Source organism: Apiospora hydei (genome assembly GCF_038363865.1).
Source record: "Apiospora hydei strain CBS 114990 chromosome Unknown utg000009l_segment0_segment0, whole genome shotgun sequence".
NCBI classification, from domain to species: Eukaryota; Fungi; Ascomycota; class Sordariomycetes; order Amphisphaeriales; family Apiosporaceae; genus Apiospora; species Apiospora hydei.
In genome coordinates this window covers 5,403,285-5,420,040 of record NW_027117368.1, presented here as the reverse complement: position 1 = coordinate 5,420,040, position 16,756 = coordinate 5,403,285, and the positions used below count along the sequence as shown (strand labels likewise).

Below are 16,756 nucleotides of genomic sequence, written 5' to 3'. Positions count from 1 at the left end.
ATTTGAACCTCAACACCTCGGCCTAGCCAATCCGGGGATGCTCTGGCCACAAGTTAGAATGGTGGTGTAGCGCAATATGAGATTGAATAATACACACATCTTTGCCGAATGGACATGGCTGCTTACCCCTTATTGCGGGCGTCTCATTTCGCCTTCAAGAAATTAAGGTGTTCCTCTGGAGCGACCAAATGAGATAATGAGTCTAATGAGGCTTTAACAGAAACGGCATACAGGACACATCTCGGGGAATGTTGCTGTTCTTGGCCATCGAAAGAATGGCCAGAGTTCCCCTTCACCAACCTACCTAGAGACCTGGTAAAGACGGAGTGAATGATTGCAGATGCTTCTTATACTGGACTGTGATTCTAGGAGGATACAGCACTGTGTGTTCGACACTCCCGTCAACATGTGCCCTGATTTGCACCGCCATACCAAGGGGTAACATGGCCACCGAGTTTCCCGCATGCTATCAAACTCCCGCATTTCCGCGTTTGGAGCACCATAAATAAATATTTGAAACTCTCAGGCCAACCGTGCGTGAATGGGTGAGCTTTAGTACACTACTTAAGTATTTTCTCTGAAAGTTCGTCTAGCTGGAAACCTCGGTAGGAGTCGTTAGCTTGAAGTATGTTGCTTACATCGAGTACTTGGCGATGGACTTTGGTTCAGTGCAGGATACATCGAGCATTCCATTGGAGATAGGAAAACAAAGTTGTAATAGTGTAGCAGAGACGCGCTATATTTACGCAATTGCATAGGCGTTGGTGGCAAGAGAGATGTATTGATTGAGAAAATGCCTTCGAGATATAGACTTCAGGGGTTAGGGGTCCGATACAACGCGGTCGTGGTTTCCCGTGCGTACCTTTTTGGGCCTTTTTAGCGCATGCGAGTACTTACTTCTCAAGGATTACTTGCACCTGCATCAATGTGATTGATGGACCTAAGTTGGATGCGGCTCATGTTACAGGTGATTACCACCTTCAATTTGGGAACCAACCACATTCCCCGCCCCCAGCATTCGTCACATCAATCCTGGTCCGACAGGGGCTTGTGGGCTTGGGGCTTTGCAGGCAAGGCCGCGCTTCGATGTTTCGGCCTTTCATCTGATTCGAATCAACCCAAATTCAACCTCTTCAACTTCAGCAAGCCAATTTACGAAGCCGTTCATGATGGCCAGAGTCCAGCGCAGACTGATCATTCCGCTAGCCTTCCTGTTGGCTGTCGGCTTCCTCTACACCTCCAGCTTCCACAGCCCAATACCAGCTCTGAGGTGGCAGTATGGGTCCACCATGGCTCCCGGCGTTTTGGATGATTCAGATTACTTCTGGAGAAAGCTGCCAATACACCACCGGTTGCAATCAATTCGTCCACTGCCTACGGGGAAGCCAATGAAGCTTCCAAAGATCCAGCATCAATTCAGCCCAGAGACCAGCGCAGAGAAGGCCACGCGCCTTGAGAGGCAACTTGCTGTCCAAGCAGCATTCGGGCGTGGCTGGAAAGCATATCGCAAGCATGCGTGGCTTCAGGACGAACTTGCACCCGTCAGTGGAGGCGCCAAAAACACGTTTGGTGGATGGTAAGTACCGGCGATGCACTGCCTCAATCTTCATCGATCGTATTGAGACCGCTAGCAAGTTGATGATATACTGATTATGTTTAGGGGTGCTACTTTGGTCGACAACTTGGACACGTTGTGGATCATGAACATGCGAAGCGAGTTTGAGGATGCGGTCGCTGCTGCTACCAATATCAGCTTCGAGACTAGCTCGCTCACTGAGATCAATGTCTTTGAAACAACGATCAGATATCTCGGAGGATTCTTATCGGCATACGACCTAAGTGGCGACCAGAGGCTTCTACGCAAGGCCCGTGAAGTGGGAGACATGTTGTACGTTGCCTTCGATACCCCCAACCGGATGCCTATCACGCGCTGGGACGTGGGCAAGGCCGCCAAAGGGGAATTGCAAGAAGCTTCGTCATGGGCTCTGATTGCGGAAATCGGATCTCTCTGCATGGAGTTCACACGCTTGTCGTTTGTCACTGGCGACCCGAAATGGTTCGACGCCACGCAACGGATCACGGAGGTCCTGAAAACCGAACAGAGCAAGACTAAACTCCCGGGAAGTATGTATTTGCCACCTCTTCTTACTGTCTTCATATTATGCAGAATTACGCTACTATCATTTTGATACACCATTCTTGCTAACATTTGACACAGTGTGGCCGATCAGCATCAACCCCAAGGACAAGAACTTCCACGGAGACAATACATTTAGCCTTGGTGCCATGGCCGACTCAGTATTCGAATATCTGCCGAAGATGGTCGCCCTAGCCGGCGGCCTGCTGCCAGAGTATGGCGAGATGTACACATATGCGGTAAACACGGCCAAGAAACACAACTTTTACCGACCTATGACACCAGATAACGCAGACATCCTACTGGCGTCAGCCGTACACGTCAACAAGGACGGTTCCGGCAAAGAAGTACCAATGTCGGACTATGTAGGACAGCATCTAGTCTGCTTCGTTGGAGGTATGCTGGCTATGGGGTCGAAGTTGCTGCAGCGGCCCGAGGACTTGGACATTGCCCGAAAGCTTACCGATGGATGCATCTGGACATACAGCTCCATGCCGCACGGCATCATGCCTGAGACATTCCTCATGGCGCCGTGTCCCTCGAAAAGCGCGACATGCGAATGGGATGAATACGCGTGGAAGAAAGCCGTCGTTGCCAGCGCCGAAGAAGACGTGACCAAGCTCACGAAGGAAAAGATCCGCGCGCTTGCGGACCAAGTCATATCCGACAAGAGACTGCCCAAGGGCTTCACTGACGTCATGGATCGGCGTTATATCCTGCGGCCCGAAGCCATCGAGAGTGTCTTCGTGCTGTACCGGGTGACTGGCGACAAGAAGCTGCTGGAATCCGCCTGGGCCATGTTTCAGGCCATCCAAAAGGCCTCCAAGACCGAGCTGGCCAACTCTGCGCTCGCGGACATCACCGTGCCGGCCAAGGACAAGCCGCACCAGACCGACTCGATGGAGAGTTTCTGGATGGGCGAGACGTTGAAGTACTTTTACCTCATCTTCAGCGAGCCCAGTCTCATCAGCTTGGATGAGTATGTTTTCAACACGGAAGCACACCCATTTAAGCGTCTGTTGCGTTAGTGTGTCGCTGGACGATGCATAACTTGTAAGAGCATGGGGTCTGTGGATTGTGTTGTATAATTTTCATGGTGTTCAATAAGTTTACCTAAAAGAAGGTATCGCTCCAGGGTAGACAGGTTTTACAGGAGACCGTTACATTATCAACGGAATGGGAAGGGCAAGGGAGGTCTGGGCGTCTGTTAAACATACCAGTATCCTTATCAACTATTAGTCTAAGCACCTAAAATGTGGCCTTCAGGGACAACGTGACAAATTTTCTGGAGACTGTGCTCGTAAGCGTTTCTGGCTAGTAACGTTGATGTCTTGAAGTCGTTAAGTCCAAGCAACTGCATCAACTCAGGTAACGAATATAACTCGAGTATAGCCAGATGCTAGTCAAGTGGGGCTAAAATACACAGGACATGAATATAGCCAATATCCAATCGAGAAAAGGGGTACGAGTCTTCATTGTAGAACGAACAAGAGTTCAGTCCACTTCCTAGCAAATAAGATCTAGCTTGCACACGTAGGGGCTAGAGGAATCGTCCTGTTCGAATATATCTCAGGGGTGCCTTGGCTTACTACAATATTTATTAATGTACCCTTTTTTATGGGTATCAGATTGGATAGGCTTCTTTGCATTAACCTGTTGTACTGATCCTCCGTGCAAAGTAGCGTTATCACAACCAGAGAGAATATAAGGGTATAGACCTAGTGATCTCTAGGAAAAGCTGGTCCTGAATTAGTATTGTCTATTTAGAATAGACAATCTAGTGTCCATTGACTAACGGCGATAATGAAGCCAACACCAGTTGTTGATTCGTATGATGGCTATATATAAGTCGATGAATTTTGGATGCCACTCTCTGTCTGTATCTCGCGACGCCGGGTCTACTTCAGCACATCCCTGAGTATATCCAGATAGTGTTTGAAGAAGGCATCCGCGTCCACTTCGGATGCAATCAGATCAGGCCCTCCCTCGGATTCGGTGAAGGTGATCATCGCGTTCCGCGGGTCGATCACCACGCGGCCCGATTTCCACTTGCACAAGCCGGGCTCGAAGATGACGGCCGCGGCCAAGGGGTCATGGAACGTCATGCGGGGCTTGATGCTCAGCCACCATTTGCTCAGTTTCTGCAGGACCGGCTTGAGCGGGCCTTGCACCTGGCCCTCGAATTCCAAGTACTCCTTCTTCGTCCACATCACCTGGCGCGTGACATCGAGCCCGACGAAGCGGTGGCTGGGCCGCCGGGCGCCTAGCACCATGCCCGCGGCAGTCCGGTCGACGGACATGTTCCATTCCTTATGCCGGTCCCCTGCTGGGAGGAACTTGCCGGCCATACTCACCACGCCGCGCGTCGCGGATGCGATCTCGGGCTCGAGAGCAAAGAGCAGACCGAGATTGCTCAGAGGCCCGATCGTCAGTAGGACGACTTCATTGAGGTTTTCGTGGATGGTTCGGCGCATGAAGTCGACGGCCGTGTTTTCCAGCCTGTTGAGGACATGGGCCTCTTTCTGTATGTCAGAGTATTGCTGGCAGTTGGGCTGGCCCTCGCCCTCTAGGATAGGATCGCGACGCCCGCAGTGGATGGGGATCTCGGCTGCGTTGGGACCGCAGGCACGAAGGAGAACTTGGGCTACGGCCGCGCGCTTCTGGACGTCTCCGGTTACGATGGTGACGCCGAGGAGATTACAACGGGGGTGCAGTGCCAAGTATGCCAGGGCGAGACCGTCATCTGGGTCAGTGCCAATATCTGTATCGACAATGACCTTGATGCGGTTGTCGACGTTGGGCATCTCATATGCATTGACGGTAGCTTTGTTGCCGTCGTTGTTGGTCAAAGGCCAATCGTCTGCGTCGACGGCGGCCTGGGTGCCGACGCCATCGGTTGGAGCCATGCTCAAGGGGTGGCTGGCCAAGGGTCTTGCTTATGAGAGAATGGGGGATTGAGACCGGGTACGCAATGCTGATGATGTAGTTGTCGGCGTTTTCTGATTGGTGCTTGTTACTCGGTTAAGTCCTAGTGAGGGGATCTAGAATCTGGGATAATCCTTCTAGTGGAGTTAAGAGTGTAGACGGACTTAACCAGACATGAACCTGGAGGTCGAAGTATTCAATGTTCTGACTTTAAGGCAAGCAGCAGGGCCAGTCTTATACAACGCCAATGCAAACTAGATGAAGGCGAACGGCAAGCAGTACCCGGTAACGTAAGGTTTGCTTCTGAATAATCCATCAATCCCTCTTCCGCGCCTTCAATCAGGTAGCAAAAGGCAAACCCGTCTTTGGACACATGCATTGAAGGACAAAAGCAACAAGGAAGGCCAGCACAAAGGCGTGAGCAAACAACAGAGAACCTACCTCAGAGGTATGGTACACCCGGCCAGGTATCATATCAGTAAAGATTGGATGTCATCAACCTCAATGGGCAGTCCGACTTTACAGAGCGAGGCAGGTTGGAAAAGACCCTTTTTGGAGGAAGTATGTACGTACATAAGGTACATGTATGTAATTATGCCACTTAGTGGGGTTTCAAGGTACTTGCATAATCCCCCACCGCCTGCGATAGCTTGTGATTGGTTAGCTTTAATTGATTTCCGATTGGTAGTGGTTCTCCGTCGCGACGCGTCTCCCAGGCCTTGTCTAAACGCGACCAAACGTGCATTGCGGGAGACAAGTGTGGGCAGCAAGCAAGTTTCTATCCAGCAATCTTCCTCCCCACGAACGCGATTCTCCGACAATCACAGAAGCGCAATCACGATGCTGCGACAGGACTTCAATCGAATTGACCCCAAAGGCGCAATGTCGTCGATCATCGCAAGAAGCAGTTCGCCGACCCGGCATACAAGGAGACCGATTACCCCCACCGCCTGAACTTCTACGCCGTCCCGCCCACCGCCGATATCACCTTGGAGCAGTTCGAGCAATGGGCCATCGACCGTCTCCGCGTCCTGGCCGAGCTGGAAGCATGCTCGTTCCGGAACAAGACCCCGGCCGAAACGGCGGCCCATATGAAGCCTCTGCTCGAAAAGTACCTCCCTCTCGACTCCAACTCCAGCTCTTCGTCCAAGTTGTCGGCCGAGCGGCAAAAGGACCACTACAGCCATTTCATCCTGCGCCTGGCCTTCGCTTCAACTGAGGATCTTCGTAGGAGGTTCACCCGGGTCGAGACCATGTTGTTCCGTTTACGCCTGAACGACGATACTACTTTCGCCAAAGAGCGTAATGCGTTCGTTCAGAGTCTGAACCTGGAATGGGATCCTGTGAGTGACGAAGAGCGAAGAGAATATGCCAGCGAACTTGCTGCGCTTTCGGGCTTCAGGAAAGGAGTCCAGGAAGAAGAGAACTGGTTCAAGGTCGACTGGGAGCGAGTTCCGGACTTGGTGGAAGGCCGCAGGGTATTCCTCCGAGCCGGCAAGGCCTACGTGCCCTCGCGAGAGTCGACGAGCATGGTGATTGCTGAATTCACGAAGCGCCTAGAACGTGCTCTGGAACTCACGGCGCGCGCGCTCCCTCGGTTGGACGAAGACGACCGACTGACGCCCATCTTGGACCACTTGTCGAAGAACTTCATTACCCCTGACGCATCTTACAGCAGCAGTACCTCTTCGGTGCCCGGTGCTGATATCTCCGCGAAGAACGTGGACGCCCTTTCCTCCAGCTTCCCTCTTTGCATGCAACACCTGCACCGATCGCTGCGGCGCGATGCGCATCTTAAGCATTTTGGCCGTCTACAGTATACTCTGTTCCTGAAGGGCATTGGTCTGAACCTAGAGGAGTGCCTTATCTTCTGGCGCACATCATTCCACAAAATTACCGACGATACCTTTAATAAAGAGTACCGGTACAATGTGAGGCACTCATATGGCGATGTTGGCGGCGACTCGAACCGTCGCGGCGGAGGATACTCGCCATTCTCGTGCCAGAAGATCTTGACTGAGCATCCGCCTGGCTCGGGTGAGGCGCATGGATGTCCATACCGCCACTTCAACTTGGAGAACCTAACAGCACTGCTACAGCAGGTGGGCATCGCAGACAGATCAGTATTGCAAGGTGTAAAGGAAGACAAAGAAGCCCAGAAGTTCCATATGGCCTGCAACCGGTACGTATCCCACAAGCAGCTTCCCTTATGGCAACAAGCACTGACAAACATTCTAGCGTATTCGAACATGTTCACAAGAACGAGATCAAGCGAGCAAAGGACGACGGCATATTGACGTCGGCGCAGCTGGAGACCATTGTGCACCCCAACGAGTACTTCAAGCGAAGCTACCTTCTCAAGAACCTCGAAAAGGGCGGCCAAGACGTCAAGATGGAAGAGGCATGATGACGGGTGCTGGATGATTATCTGAATGACTTTATTGAAGCGCAAGGCATTTTGGGGAATTGGAGTTTGGGTGTACACGGCCTCGAGAGACGGGCTGTTGGGTAAGCATCTGTTTCCGCTATAGAGGGCTGTTCCCCGGGAACACTGTGGGTATGTAATGCAAAATAAACATTCCGAAGCATAATGGCATCACCAGGATACCAAAACATCGACTCCTTTTCGCTTCCCATTCTCACTGCTTTTGCTTCTTCTGTTGCCCAGCCTCCTCGAACCAGCGCGCGACCTTCGCCGGGTCCACCGACACGTTCTCCCAGTGCTCCGCCAGCCTCTCCCTTTCGTCGAACCGCCAGACCCCGCAGAACGGCACCGCCAGGTCCGGGATGTTCTGGGTTTGGGTTTGGCTCCGCGCCTGCGCCCGCAGCGTGCCGAGGACGGTGCCGAAGTGCGCATTCGTGCTCACCCGGTCCACGTCCATGACCAGCGTGCCCCCGGCCGCGGCCACGAGCCCGTCCTCGTGCGCCTGCGCCGCCGCCGCGCCGCGCAGCGGGTGGCCGTGGTCGCCGACGCGGTGCAGGACGATGCCGGGGGCGGCGACTTGCGAGATGCGGGTTAGGTCGGCGTAGAGCCAGCGCAGCATGTCGTCGCTGTTTGCAAAGGTCGGGGTCGAGGAGGAGGAGGAGGAGGACGAGGCTGGAGCCAGCGAGCTCTCGCCGTTGTTGGTGGTGGTATTAGCCGTCGCCTTCTTGAGGCTCGGGTCGGGCAGGGGCTTGTTCAGCAGCATGGCGATGTGCGGCAGGGATACGGAGGCCGGTCGTGGTGGGAGCGCTACGGATGCCCGTCTGGGTTCTTTGCTCTTGGCGCTGTTGGTTCGTGGCCGGGATGCGGGCGGGGGTCTGGCGGAGCAGCGGCGCGTGAGGGGGTCTTTGGGAAACAGCGAGTACGTTGCTGTATGTGCCGAGGACAGGGTAACGGAGGAAGCTGGAGTTGCTGCTGTTGTTGGCGCGGCCACTATCACGGATCTTTCGCCGTATATGCTGAATCGGCTTCGAGGCATGTTGTTCGAGGTTTTTGGGAGAGACAGGCCGCCACCGTTTTGTCAATCTGCATGTCTCACTGGACCGGGACGGGGCGGTATGCGATTGGGTAGTGGGAAAGAAGAGCACTGCCTCTTTTTTTTCTTCGCTTTCGCTATGGGATTATCCCCTCTTGTGAACTCGGACGTCCGACGATGCCCGTCTTCTTATGCACGTCCGAGATGGCGGAAGGTTTTGACCGTGGCGCTTTGGGGATATTACCTCGTATAGTTCAAATCCGCCACGAGCAGGTTTGATCCTTTGCGTTTCGTGTCAGATTGATTCAATTTCCTTTTGGTTTTAGACACCTCAGGGCCAATTACAGACTGCATTCATATGGAAGATACAAACACTGGGCGGGAGTCCGGATGCTTATATAGTATCCTGTGATTTTGACCTAGTCCTCGATGGGCTTGGTAGATAGTAGTTTGGTGTTGCCCCAGGATATAGTAAACCGCCCAGAAGGCTCACGTTTGATAGTATCGTTATCGCAGAATGCTGAGGGATGGTCGTTACTGTGAAGATTCAAGTCTGGCAGTTTGAGAGACGCAATAGCGACATCGATCAGAGGGTGCCACACTCGGTGTTGACGTTCAAACTAGTGGTCCCTATGCGAGAAGGGGGACGCGGCTCCTGATAACCTGCTCCCCTTACCGGGCTGAACTCTCTTCCATGCCGCCTTTAGTGAAGCTGTACATATGGGAAACGTGCCGCCCTTCCAAAAGTAGGTAGGTAAGCATGGACATAATTCCCCGAAGGATTGCACTACTATGTGGGTGGCGTCCTAGCCACGTTCCCTGATCCGGGTCGTTGAACTTATAACTGACAACTCAAGCCGAGCGCCAATCAGTCATAGCCGCGATCTTGCAGATGGCGGCACTTTGGCATAGAGGGAACTTTGGAGGACCATGTCAGTTTATCTTTAATTGCAGTGTCAACAACGCTAGAAGTTTGAGCCACCCAACCTTGAAGGCAAGGGGTTGTAGGGGCCGAATTGTTATGTGGAGGAGGAAGAAGGCACCAGATCACTTTCTGTATGTCAACGCTCTGGGGATTACCTGAGCTGGCTGGAGCGCCGCATATACATATCTTCATCATGGACTTTTGTCATTTGGTATGTACGTTGCTCTTGCGCTGCTCTCAAGATAAGGCGGGCGGGGGTACCTACCCTTGGACAAGCCAGGGCCTTCCCGACAGAGTGGTTCTTGTTTTTTCTTCCACGACTACATACACTCGCCCCCTTGAAAGTTTGTTTATTTTCTACCCCTGGCACGAGAGCCCTGGTACGGGTATTTTATGCGTTGCCGATACCAGTTATCGAGTTGTAGCATGAATTTTACCGTAGTATTTTACCCTAGTATTCACTCGATTTTTATGTTTCGAATAGGATATCGATGTACCTCTTACCACAATTATAGCCTGTCGATACTTCATCTGAAGTCCGAAACGGTGTCCATCAATTAACAAACTTTCAAGGGTGAGAGTGTACATGAACGTGTTTGACAAGTTCGGATTTGAGTCTCCGCAATCCCTGCAGCTGTATGGAGGCCAAAGATAGAAACCATGTATGGGGGGTATCAGTCAGTTAAAATACGGCGGTGGCTTGTCACGACGGATAGCCGTTCTGGTCTGATTGCAGCAGGACCAATCAATTGGCCTGTCTATGTGCTCCAACTCACCTCACTCGACGAGTTTGCTCCGTCCCTTCCCATAATGCATAACTCTCAAACCACACCGACCGTTTTGGTCAACATGTCGGTACGACTTCCCGATCCATCTCTCGTTTGAAGATCATGTTGCCTAGGGGCCCAGTGTCGCCAAGTTCGCCCAGCTTCTTGAGCGGCTTAGCCAATACACCCCCGAAGATATGCGAGGCAGCAAACCCCACCCGTTCCAATCTCTCGGCGAGATAAGGACAAGAAAAGGGACAAGAAGCGCCAATTGCTTGATCACAAGAAGCCTCGGTGCAAGCTTGAGAAACGCTTGCCTTGCAGCTCCAGTGTGGAGTCCAATGGCAGGATACTGTACAGAAGCGGCCTCGTAACTTGAAGATTTGGTATTGCATAGCCGCCGTATCGGGAGTTCGGCATCGGATAAGGGTCACGACAAGAGCCCGGGAGCATCGTTGTCGACCATGCGTCTAGGTCCGGCCAAGACCACTGTTGGTGCTGGGCGACACCAACAACTGGCTGCATTAGGAAGTTACGGAAAGGCCTTATCAGCCCGCGCATATCGACTGCAGTCTTTGGATGTTGGTTGATTCGTAGGAGATATCCCGCTTTATTGCGGCGTGATGGAGAATGGATAGTGAAGTATATATGAAGACGACCGATCGATCGGAGGGGACCCCTCAAGGTTCTCTAGAGTTGTCAGTCGCGCTTTTATATCTACTTTTCTGGATCTTGGGGTAGTGAAAGCAGCCCACTGCTGTCTAACTGCCAAGTCGTCGGACAGTAGCGTTGCTAAAATGACCGGTACGTTCAGACTTCCTCGACTGTATCCTGTTGATGCTTCTGCTTAGTCGCCATGAATAGACACCCAGAACTCCCCCGGCCCCGTCACCGCCGCCGATGGCGATGAGACCGCCGCCAAAGCCATCGCCCGTGCCCACATGCCCCTTTCCGGCCTCGAAGACGATCCCGAGTTCGCCAACCGCGAGGCCTTCCACGGCCTCTACGTCGCCACCGAGGAAGAAAAGCGCACCTTGCGTCGCGTGGCCGGCAAGATGCCCAACTCCTGCTACTACCTCTGCGCCGTCGAGTTCGCCGAGCGCGCTTCGTACTACGGCTGCAACCAGGTGTACAAGCAGTTCGTCCGCGCCCCGCTTCCTCCGGGGTCGACGACCGGCCGGACACCTCCCGGCACGCGCTTCAATCCGGGCGCGCTGGGCCTTGGGTCTCAGGCTGCCACGGCCATGTTAGTTTGACCCAATCCCTCCCCTTTCGAATCTTGACGGGTCTTTTGCTGACCGAAACCAAGGACCGAGGCATTCAAGTTCATGGCATATGCGCTTCCGGTCTTCTTTGGTTGGCTGGCCGATGCCAAGTACGGACGTTTCAAGATGATCTGCTGGGGTGTCGGTATCTGCGGTATAGCTCATGGTGAGTGTCGCCATCTTTATCCCCTTTCGGACCTCTAGACGCTTCTTTGCTAACAATATGTCTTGTAGTTACCATGATCATCTCTGCGTTGCCACCAGTCCTCACCTCTGGTAAGGCTGTTGGTCCGTTTGCTTTCTCGCTGTACTTGCTTGCTATTGGTGCAGCCCAGGTATGTGACGCCGACACCCCTATCGTTATATGTGAACCGGGGGATCTAACAATTTACCCCTTAATGTAGTTCAAGCCCAATATTTCTCCCACTATCATGGACCAATCGCCTCACAAAGTTGCCCACGTCATCAAGGAGAAGAGCGGAGAGAAGGTGGTCGTCGACCCTGAAGAATCCATCGCATCCATTATGCTCTGGTTCTATCTCCTGATCAACATTGGTTCTTGCTTTGGGATTCCTACAAGTTATCTGGCAAAGCTTGTTGGATACTGGGCAGCCTACTGTGAGTTTCCAAGTTCAGAAATGAAGGTCTTCTTCAACTAACAGGCGATCTAGTGATCCCTACCATCGTCTATCTGATGCTCCCGCCCCTGCTGTGGTACCTTAACACTCGTCTCATCAAGCAACCTCCCGGAGGATCTGACCTTGGCAACGTTTTCCGTGTTCTATCGGACATCTTCCGCCACGGCGGTATCCGCATGATCGGGCGTAAAGGATTCTGGGAATCCGGAAAGCCGTCAGTACGGCGAGCAGCTGGGGTCACCAAGGAGTATCCCTACGATGATGAATTTGTTAATGACGTCCGCCGGACCTTCCAAGCCTGTGGCATCTTCCTGTTCCAGGTATGCATGAACGACACTGGTACCTCCGCTTCAAATAAATGGGCATAGACTAACATCCACGTGAAGCCCATCATTGGTCTGAACGACGGCGGTATTGGCGCCGCTGCCAACACATTGACTGCCGGCATGGACGCTCATGGCATGCCCAACGATCTGCTCGACAATCTGAACCCCGTCTCCATCGTGGTTCTGGTTCCCATCATGAACCACATTGGTCAGTCTACTTCTGAGCCCGTTGCAACCCCCCATTCTCTCTGCCTTGCTAACGTCAGAAATGACACAATAGTCTACCCCGCCCTCCGACGCGCCGGCATCCGCTTCGGCCCCATCTCCCGCATGACCTTCGGCTTCGCCATGACGACGCTGGGCTCGATCGCGTACTCGGTGCTCGCCCACCGCGTGTACCAGACCTCCCCCTGCGGCGACCAAGCAAGCAAGTGCACCGAGACGGCCCTGGGCGACCAGGGCTTCTCGACCGTGCACATCGGCCTGTACGCGATCCCGACCGTCGTGACGGCCATGGCCGAGGTCTTCATCAACGTGACGGCCTACGGCATCGCCTACACGCAGTCGCCCAAGAACATGAAGGGCCTCGTCGCCTCCGTCAACCTCTTCATGTCGGCCATCTCCTCGATCCTCTCCCTCGCCACCTCGGCCGCCATCCGCGACCCCTACCTGCCCTGGGTCTTCGCCGCCCCCACCATCGCCGGCGCCTTCATCACCGTCGCCTTCTGGTTCACCTTCCGCCACCTCGACCACCAGGAGTTCGTCATCAACACCGACTTCGACGACATGCAGCTCGACTCCTCCGAGGTCAGCGACGAGGAACACGCCGCCGCCGCCAAGAATGAGAAGACGGCCGTTCTGTCTGCCACCACTGCTCGGCCCATCGACAGCAAGAGCAGCGACGATGAGATTTTCCCGAGCGCCAAGCCTGATGAAGGACCTCGCGAGGCCAGCTTGGCCAATATGAAGGGGTGCCGAGGATGACGAGTGGCCGTGAATTCCAATTCCGACTTACCCTATCCGAGGTGGTTGTACATAGACAAATCGTAACTGCTTTATGAGTCTTTAAAAAGCTGGACGTGGGGAAAAGTCCAGAGCCCCATCAATGTGAAACTGTTAATCCAGTCTTTTTGATACCTGTTCCTTCGTTTATTAAAGAATTACCCCATTATCTCGTGACTTTCGTTGATTCATTATAAGTTTACATATGCGCAAAACTTTTAGTGGTGTTCTTTTTGACCAGCAATTCCCTCCCAGTTTGAATGCAAGTGTCTTCTATCACACGATGATGACCCGTCTCGACATCTGTGGACAATAAGGAAGTTTATGTCATGCTCAAACCAACCAGAGGTTCATAACCTCTTCTAATCCTCGCCGACCCCTTTCCCCTTGGTGTCTGACAGCGATGCTTCCGAAGTTCTCAACAACTCCCTGAGAGTGCCTTCTGCGTAGCTCTTTGGCTTCGCCCCTCCTTTTGTATCCGGCGAGGCAACCTCCGTCACAGCTGACCCTCGCCAGGGTATCCAGTTGCTGATGCCAGCCAAGATTCCATGTTGTTGTTCCCGCGGCTCTTCAGGAGAGGTAATATCCGCTGCGGCCAAGGAGGCAGACAGCACGGCTCTCGACGGTTCGGCAGATGTCTCGGCTGGATGACCGTCCGCCCCTGGTTCCTGCGACGTCCGTATTTCGAGATGGCTATTGGATGTCGCGGGTTTGGCCGGTTCGCCGACAAGCGCAGCCCCCGACGCCCGGGGCGACGTCCACTCCCCTGGACCTGGCGGGTGCTATCAATGACAGCCGTCGCGAAAGAGTTTGACTTGCGGCGGCTGACGCTCTTCCTCTCTGACTTCCCGGGGCTTGATGGCGCCTCGCCGCTGTGCGAGGACGACGCACTCCCGTCCTTGCGCTTTCCCGACGCTCTTCCGCGCACATCATCGGTAAGTTCTTGAGCAGACTTCTTCTTGCTCTTGTCCTCCTCCGACGACCGACTCGAGGACATGATGGTCTCGAGTGTAGAATGAGCTACGCTCTTCCTCCGCGCCCCCGCTCCTTCGCTTCTTTTGTCTCGTGGTGGATTGCTCGTCGTCGCTCGGAATGGCCTGTAGCGTCGGCCCCACTGGCGCCTGAGCCCTGGCTGATGATGCTGATGCGGACGAGAGGAAGCCGGTTCCGCTGCCGTGTGGTACGACGTGGACTTCGTACTGGTTGCTCAAGGAGTACTTAGACCTGGCACATATCTCGGCGATCCGATCCAGGTCGGCTCCAATGTCCTGCTGTATGTCCGCCATGATGTTCTTGAAGCTGAAGGCCTCGAGGGGCGGGAGCTTGACATCGTTCCTGGACTGTCCCTTCTTGGTGCCCCGGTGGCGCGCCATGTTCAACACCATGCCATTCCGACCAGGCCGCCAACTCGATGTCTGCAAAGAGGTGGCGTTGGAAGAGAGGGGAATGCGCCGGCTCGCGGGACGGCTGGCAATAGAGGACGGAGGCGGGCCCGAGTAGGTCCGGACGATGACGGGCTGCGAGTAGGTGCCGGTGGTGGTTCTCGTGGCGGTGCTCGGTGCGCCGGTGCTCTTCGTATAGCGATGGCGGGAAGAGGGCTGTGAGCGGTTGAGCTCTCTCAGGGCTGTAGTGCGGTCGGCGGCGGTGGAATCGTCCAGCGGTATGGGTTTCCCTTCGGCCGTGGAGGGTACCAGAGACGTGCTGGAGACGTTGGGCTGGCTGACCAGAGGGTAGCTGAAGAAGGGCAGCGAGTGTCGACGGTTTCTAGACGAGCGCGCTGAAGATGGCGGCGGCTGCGGCTGCGGCTGATGGTGGTTAACAGAAGGAGGCGGGGGTGGGTTTGAAGCACAAGACAGCGAGGGAGGCCGTCTTTGAAGGTATCGGGGAGTACGTGGCGGCTGCTGTATCGGAGGTGGCGTGTCTGATATCGGGGTAGTAGCTTTAGTCGACATATCTGCGGACTGCATTTTCTACATGCATGGACAGCACAACGCAATAGATTTGACGGGCAAAAACAAGTTCAGGGAGTGGATTCCCGTCCAAACAAAGCTGATTATGCAGTAACCTGTATGTAGGTAGGCGAGAGGGATGCGACGTATAAGGCCTAGACGTCTAGGGATCGTGGATCCTTAGCTGTATGTTATGCAGACCTCTTGCAGATGCCAATGGGCGAATGCGCCGTGGTTGGTATCTAGGGCAAGCCGGCTCAAATTACAGCGCGGGCAGGGGGGTCGCGAAACGGAGGATATTAAGACAGTGTCTTGGAGCAACTGCAGCTAGACACACCCGCGGTGCAGCAGGCAGCAGATACGGGGTGTAGTGCCTGGTCAATTCTGGGGAAGATGGAGGACAGTGAATGAGGAGAGCGGCACGCAACAAATCCAGAAAACGCAGAATGCAAGATGGTGTGGTTGGTGGTGGTTGTGGAGGTGGGGGGACGACTAAGACTGATGGGAATTCTTCTAGTCGTAGATTACCCCAGCCCAGGCCAGAAGCAGGCGCAGGCGGCTCCTCGTCTGTCTGAGATGGAGGTAACAGTGCAGTGCAGGCGCAGTCTGTTGCTGCTTGTTGCTTGGGGCCGATACGGCAATGGAACGATCATCGACGATACTAGACTGGAGAGACAACGGGCTTTTGGGCGAATGGTAGATGGACAGATGGATGTATGGATTGGTCTGATCAATCAATTCGACTGGGGGGTCGACGTAGAGTAGAGCATGTACGCATGTACGGGCAGGCAAGACGACGTGTATTGTTAAGGATGAGTTTGGCCAGATGCATTGATTGCATGAGAGAAGGATTCTTCCCAATCTCATCCTTTTGGCCAAATTTCGACAGGGCAGCCGTTTGACTTTCTTCACTTGCCTTTCCTTCTCGTCTTGTCTTGGTCTCGCTGTCCCCTCGCTTGGATGCGGGCATCTCTAGAGCCTCGTGGTGAGTGGCCGCGGGAAGACTTGTCCGCGCGACTATTTGGTGGACAGGTCACAGAAGCAAAGCGCCATATGCACGAAGTCGTGGCTGTCCTTCAAAGGCGGACCGGGGGGTCGGTGAGGGGAAACTGAGGTGGGGACCTCGAACACCTCGAACCTCCCATCATCAGTTCATCTTCACCACCTCGTTCTTCTTCCTTCTTCCTCCGATCGATCAAACGAATCTGGCTGAGTGAGCTAGATTAGGTACACAGCCACCCATAGCGTGAGCTGAATGGAATTCACAAGTGTACCTAAGTGGGCTGGCCCTCATCGTTGCTGAAATGTAGTCGGATAGTACTGGTTGCTATTGGATTGTGAGCGCTCGAGCGGACAGCAATACT

General features: G+C 53.9%; 6 protein-coding genes across 6 annotated transcripts; 3 read left to right on the top strand and 3 right to left on the bottom strand.

The window, feature by feature from the left end:
* Positions 1-1,169: 1,169 nt before the first annotated feature.
* On the top strand, positions 1,170-3,165 carry PG997_013513 (glycoside hydrolase; the record flags this gene model as incomplete). Its single annotated transcript, XM_066817827.1, has 3 exons — positions 1,170-1,576; positions 1,661-2,124; positions 2,219-3,165. 3 exons carry the CDS (start codon positions 1,170-1,172, stop codon positions 3,163-3,165), a joined length of 1,818 nt encoding a protein of 605 aa, XP_066663519.1.
* An 870-nt stretch (positions 3,166-4,035) lies between these two features.
* PG997_013512 (uncharacterized protein) lies at positions 4,036-5,043 on the bottom strand (the record flags this gene model as incomplete). The annotated part of the gene is made up of 1 exon (XM_066817826.1): positions 4,036-5,043. The coding sequence occupies one exon, from the start codon at positions 5,041-5,043 to the stop codon at positions 4,036-4,038; it is 1,008 nt and encodes a 335-aa protein (XP_066663518.1).
* A 277-nt stretch (positions 5,044-5,320) lies between these two features.
* Positions 5,321-7,469, top strand: PG997_013511 (uncharacterized protein; the record flags this gene model as incomplete). The annotated part of the gene is made up of 3 exons (XM_066817825.1): positions 5,321-5,352; positions 5,940-7,244; positions 7,301-7,469. The coding sequence occupies 3 exons, from the start codon at positions 5,321-5,323 to the stop codon at positions 7,467-7,469; spliced, it is 1,506 nt and encodes a 501-aa protein (XP_066663517.1).
* Positions 7,470-7,701: 232 nt separating this feature from the next.
* On the bottom strand, positions 7,702-8,523 carry PG997_013510 (uncharacterized protein; the record flags this gene model as incomplete). Its single annotated transcript, XM_066817824.1, has 1 exon — positions 7,702-8,523. The coding sequence occupies one exon, from the start codon at positions 8,521-8,523 to the stop codon at positions 7,702-7,704; it is 822 nt and encodes a 273-aa protein (XP_066663516.1).
* Positions 8,524-11,009: 2,486 nt separating this feature from the next.
* On the top strand, positions 11,010-13,425 carry PG997_013509 (putative peptide transporter PTR2; the record flags this gene model as incomplete). Its single annotated transcript, XM_066817823.1, has 7 exons — positions 11,010-11,016; positions 11,077-11,458; positions 11,522-11,643; positions 11,712-11,812; positions 11,882-12,095; positions 12,149-12,435; positions 12,484-13,425. The coding sequence occupies 7 exons, from the start codon at positions 11,010-11,012 to the stop codon at positions 13,423-13,425; spliced, it is 2,055 nt and encodes a 684-aa protein (XP_066663515.1).
* Positions 13,426-13,939: 514 nt separating this feature from the next.
* PG997_013508 (uncharacterized protein) lies at positions 13,940-15,395 on the bottom strand (the record flags this gene model as incomplete). The annotated part of the gene is made up of 2 exons (XM_066817822.1): positions 13,940-14,446; positions 14,559-15,395. 2 exons carry the CDS (start codon positions 15,393-15,395, stop codon positions 13,940-13,942), a joined length of 1,344 nt encoding a protein of 447 aa, XP_066663514.1.
* Between the last annotated feature and the right edge of the window lie 1,361 nt (positions 15,396-16,756).